Source organism: Calliphora vicina, chromosome 1, assembly GCF_958450345.1.
Source record: "Calliphora vicina chromosome 1, idCalVici1.1, whole genome shotgun sequence".
NCBI lineage: Eukaryota > Metazoa > Arthropoda > Insecta > Diptera > Calliphoridae > Calliphora > Calliphora vicina.
In genome coordinates, this window is record NC_088780.1 from 13,111,046 (window position 1) to 13,117,022 (window position 5,977).

The 5,977-nt window shown below is 32.4% G+C and overlaps 1 protein-coding gene across 1 annotated transcript; it reads right to left on the reverse strand.

Annotated features, from left to right (window-relative positions):
- Positions 1-1,087: 1,087 nt before the first annotated feature.
- On the reverse strand, positions 1,088-5,553 carry LOC135964276 (Kv channel-interacting protein 1). The gene is made up of 5 exons (XM_065516469.1): positions 5,349-5,553; positions 2,579-2,648; positions 2,136-2,206; positions 1,771-1,965; positions 1,088-1,301 (listed from the first exon to the last, which is right to left on the reverse strand). The coding sequence occupies exons 1-5, from the start codon at positions 5,502-5,504 to the stop codon at positions 1,173-1,175; spliced, it is 621 nt and encodes a 206-aa protein (XP_065372541.1). The 5' UTR covers positions 5,505-5,553; the 3' UTR covers positions 1,088-1,172.
- Positions 5,554-5,977: the final 424 nt, after the last annotated feature.

Here is a 5,977-nt window from a genome sequence, read left to right on the forward strand (position 1 = left end):
CTTTATAAAATTACTTTTTTACTAAAGTATATTTATGATAGTACATTTTTTAAAAGTAGTATGTACTTTTTTTCTAAAACTACTTTTTCTCAAAATACTTTTTTATAGAAGTAGGTACTTTTTAATAAAAGTACTTATTTATAGAAGTAATTTTTTCTAGAAGCTTTTTTAAAAGGTAATTTTTTACTAAAGTACCTATTTTATAAAAAGCCTTTTTATTAAAGTACTAATTTCATAAAAGTACTTTTTTAAACTGAATTCATCCTTAAAAAGAGTTATTAAAAAGATACTTAATTTGCTACTATTTACGGTACTTCATTTGATACTATTTATTTAATAGTACTAAATATAAAAATATGTACATATGTAAAACATGTTCCATTGGAATCTTAAAAATAACTAGAAATTTCAAATATATTTGCATTATTAGTTAACAGCTCATAAACTTGGTCCTTTTTATGAAAATTATCTAAATCTAAAGCAATTTAAACTAAAAAAGTACTTTGCAAATGAACTAATATTTATATTTAAAACTTCTTTAAGCCATAACCTCAATTTCAAACAATTATTTACCCTTTTAGTTGCCATAATTTTAAGTTTTATTTAATTATTGACTTTAATTATGTTAATTATTGTATTTCTATTAAATTTGTCCACTATTTCAATTCGTTAGGTTTTGTTTTTGTTTTAATTAATTGGTGGTTTTATTGGTTGCCTTTATTTTTATTACTTTAGCTTAGTTTAATTTGCCAATTTGTTTTTTTATTTTTAATTATTATTTCTTTTTTATATTTGTAATTATGGCAGGATTTATTTTTTTTAATTAATTTTTTCTATTTTAATACCAATAATTTTAATTTTTTTTATCTAAAACTTGTTTTTTTTTATTTACTAAACAAAAATATTACTAATATATTTTTTACTGGTGTATGAGCTCTCTCGTTCACATTTTGGTTGGGTTTTTACTATTCATAATTTGGTTTCTTGTCAATTTAATTATTAATTTTAAATACTTACTTTAAGTAACAACATGTTTTTTTTAATATTTTTTTGTTAATAATTTTTTTGGGGGATTTTCTAGTTTTTTTTTGGGTTGTTAATGTTGCTGTTTAAAGATCTATTAAAGATATTGTGTTACGATTATTTCGTATTTCATAATCGGTTGCGGGTCATCAAAGGTCATTGTCGAACATTTGTAAAGATCTTGTGACAAGATCATCTTTAAGGCATGCCTCCAGAAATTCTTCAATTGTTATGATACCATCTTGATTGAGATCGAGTTTGCGAAAAACACGATCGACCTGACAAATAAATGAGAATTTATTTCATAAATCACAAATAAATATTAAACAAGAAGAATTATTTTGATTAGTCTAGTCCATAGTCCAGTCCATAGTCCAGTCCATAGTCCAGTCCATAGTCCAGTCCATAGTCCAGTCCATAGTCCAGTCCATAGTCCAGTCCATAGTCCAGTCCATAGTCCAGTCCATAGTCCAGTCCATAGTCCAGTCCATAGTCCAGTCCATAGTCCAGTCCATAGTCCAGTCCATAGTCCAGTCCATAGTCCAGTCCATAGTCCAGTCCATAGTCCAGTCCATAGTCCAGTCCATAGTCCAGTCTATAGTCCCATAGTATAGTCCATTGTCTAGTCCATAGTCAACTCCGTAGTCTCGTCCACAGTCTAGTCCATAAACTAGTGAATAATTTAGTTTATAGTCTAGTCATAGGTTAGTTCTAGTCTATTCCTCATCATATGTTTAGCCAACCCACCTGATCTCTGGCTTTTCGATCATCTTCCGGCTGATGCGCCCTCCGACCCATCAGCTCGTGTATGGCCAAAACAATTTCACTTAATTCCGAACGACTGATGCGACCATCCCCATTCAAATCGTAAAGTTTAAATGTCCAACGTAAACGCTCGTAAACTGAACCACGTAATAATGTCGACAGCGTAACCAATAAATCCTGCAAATAGCGACACCAACCAACAACGATAAAATTTAGACACAAATGAGCAACAGAACAGACACAAAACAGCGAGAGAGAGACAGAAAAAAATGAATAAAATTGAAAAAGTAAATAGAGATTATAAAATAATAAGCCAATATTTATGTTGATTCTATAAAATTTATTACCCGAAAACTGATGGCACCATTGCAGTTCACATCGAATGCTTTGAACACATAATGAGCGTATAAACTTGAATCTATAATAAAAAAAAGACAGAATAAAAATAAATGAAAAAAAAATTAGATAAAATAAATATTAGAGGGAAGAAGTGGCATAAAAAAATGTGCAAGTGTAACAGCATCATAGATAAAGCATGTACATTTTGTTAGTTGTGGTTAGACAGTAGAAAGGCGAAATAATGAACCTCCAATCAAATATGTAGGTTTAAATATAAAAATTCATGTTAAGGAGGCTCCACTGTCTAACATGCATTAGTGATGTTTGTTCACATTTCTATTATACGAGTATTTATTTAAGCAAGCGATAAAATTCACTAAATAAAAACATGTGTGTGTATTTTTGTCATTCTGCTTCTTTTATTTTATTTTATTTTTTATTATTTACTTACTGCCATGTGGAAAAAATTTTGCATAAATATCCTTGAAAGAGTCTTCGTGCACCACACCTTCAGGACATTCCTGTTAGTTATTAGCGAGAGAGTGGGAGAAAGAGAGAGAAATGGGGGAAGAGAGTAGAAAAGCAAAACTTTAAGTGAACAACGGAAACAACATTTTAAAGGAAGTCAGTCAGTGGGCAAGCTGGTAGTGCTGCCAAATCTACTTGTTTTTTTTTTTTGTATTTTAGTGTGCTGGGAAAAACAACAAAACTGCATTAGTTTTCTTAACATTTTCTATACAATATTTGCATATGTTCGCATACGTAAACAAGTGTCAAGAGAAATGTTCTTTTTTTTTGTTCAATTGTTTTTTCATTGTTTCAAGTAGATTTTATTTAACAAACACAGGTAGATTTAATGTAAAGAGTTGGCAAGGAATGAAAACATTTGGAATAGACTATGACTAGACTACGACTAGACTACGACTAGACTACGACTAGACTACGACTAGACTACGACTAGACTACGACTAGACTACGACTAGACTACGACTAGACTACGACTAGACTACGACTAGACTACGACTAGACTACGACTAGACTACAACTAGACTATGACTAGACTAGACTATGACTAGACTATGACTAGACTATGACTAGACTATGACTAGACTATGACTAGACTATGACTAGACTATGACTAGACTATGACTAGACTATGACTAGACTATGACTAGACTATGACTAGACTATGACTAGACTATGACTAGACTATGACTAGACTATGACTAGACTATGACTAGACTATGACTAGACTATGACTAGACTATGACTAGACTATGACTAGACTATGACTAGACTATGACTAGACTATGACTAGACTATGACTAGACTATGACTAGACTATGACTAGACTATGACTAGACTATGACTAGACTATGACTAGACTATGACTAGACTATGACTAGACTATGACTAGACTATGACTAGACTATGACTAGACTATGACTAGACTATGACTAGACTATGACTAGACTATGACTAGACTATGACTAGACTATGACTAGACTATGACTAGACTATGACTAGACTATGACTAGACTATGACTAGACTATGACTAGACTATGACTAGACTATGACTAGACTATGACTAGACTATGACTAGACTATGACTAGACTATGACTAGACTATGACTAGACTATGACTAGACTATGACTAGACTATGACTAGACTATGACTAGACTATGACTAGACTATGACTAGACTATGACTAGACTATGACTAGACTATGACTAGACTATGACTAGACTATGACTAGACTATGACTAGACTATGACTAGACTATGACTAGACTATGACTAGACTATGACTAGACTATGACTAGACTATGACTAGACTATGACTAGACTATGACTAGACTATGACTAGACTATGACTAGACTATGACTAGACTATGACTAGACTATGACTAGACTATGACTAGACTATGACTAGACTATGACTAGACTATGACTAGACTATGACTAGACTATGACTAGACTATGACTAGACTATGACTAGACTATGACTAGACTATGACTAGACTATGACTAGACTATGACTAGACTATGACTAGACTATGACTAGACTATGACTAGACTATGACTAGACTATGACTAGACTATGACTAGACTATGACTAGACTATGACTAGACTATGACTAGACTATGACTAGACTATGACTAGACTATGACTAGACTATGACTAGACTATGACTAGACTATGACTAGACTATGACTAGACTATGACTAGACTATGACTAGACTATGACTAGACTATGACTAGACTATGACTAGACTATGACTAGACTATGACTAGACTATGACTAGACTATGACTAGACTATGACTAGACTATGACTAGACTATGACTAGACTATGACTAGACTATGACTAGACTATGACTAGACTATGACTAGACTATGACTAGACTATGACTAGACTATGACTAGACTATGACTAGACTATGACTAGACTATGACTAGACTATGACTAGACTATGACTAGACTATGACTAGACTATGACTAGACTATGACTAGACTATGACTAGACTATGACTAGACTATGACTAGACTATGACTAGACTATGACTAGACTATGACTAGACTATGACTAGACTATGACTAGACTATGACTAGACTATGACTAGACTATGACTAGACTATGACTAGACTATGACTAGACTATGACTAGACTATGACTAGACTATGACTAGACTATGACTAGACTATGACTAGACTATGACTAGACTATGACTAGACTATGACTAGACTATGACTAGACTATGACTAGACTATGACTAGACTATGACTAGACTATGACTAGACTATGACTAGACTATGACTAGACTATGACTAGACTATGACTAGACTATGACTAGACTATGACTAGACTATGACTAGACTATGACTAGACTATGACTAGACTATGACTAGACTATGACTAGACTATGACTAGACTATGACTAGACTATGACTAGACTATGACTAGACTCGATTTTAATTGAAATCTAAACTACATCTTGAAAGTGTTCATTCCTTTAGACACCTGTCCAACTCGTTGACTGGCTGCATATTGTTTATCTGCATCATGATTGAGTGAGTAAAGACTGCCTGCCTGCATTCATGCAGAAGAATTTCGTAAAATGCGATAAAAATCGCATGGAATGAATTCGAAATGGAATTAAAAATAATAAAAAAAAAAACAAAAAAGAGATAAAACTAAAAATAAAAGATAGACTTACCGTTTTAAATCCTCTATACATGACACGTATTTCCTGTTTTGTAAATTTTGTTTGACGGCACAAATCCTCTAGTGCAACGGGTATTGGTTTAGGCACTCGTGTTTGTTCTAGTTCATAAACCACCTCCTCGATGGGACTTTCAGGTGGCGAAGCCATATTTATTTAAACAATGATGTTAAATATTTAGTTTTCTTGTTGCGTTTTTATCTGTTTGAATTTTTTGTTTTACCAGGGAAATTGTGAAGGGGGGGAGGGTGTCTGTTGTATATGATGGATGATGATGTTTTAGTTTAGTATGGAAACATTAATCTCGTTTTTGGCTGCTGGTTTTTTTACTTTGGTTGAGGTTTACAAGTGGATTTCAAATTGGTTTTTGTTGGTTTTTTTTTGGCCGTTAAAAGTAATCTTCTAAATTCGCTTTTTAAACTCTTTCTTAATTAAGTATTTTAACAATTTTGGGTTTTCAAATCTTTGTTGTATCGTTGCAAATGTATCTGTTGGGTGTTTCATGTGGTAGCCATTGGTGGTTGCTGTTTTTTTGTTTTTCTTTTGTAAATTGTTAAACTATTGCATTTTTGTTAAAATAATTATTGTGATGTTTTCCTTTATCCAGTTTGAAGTGTAAGTTT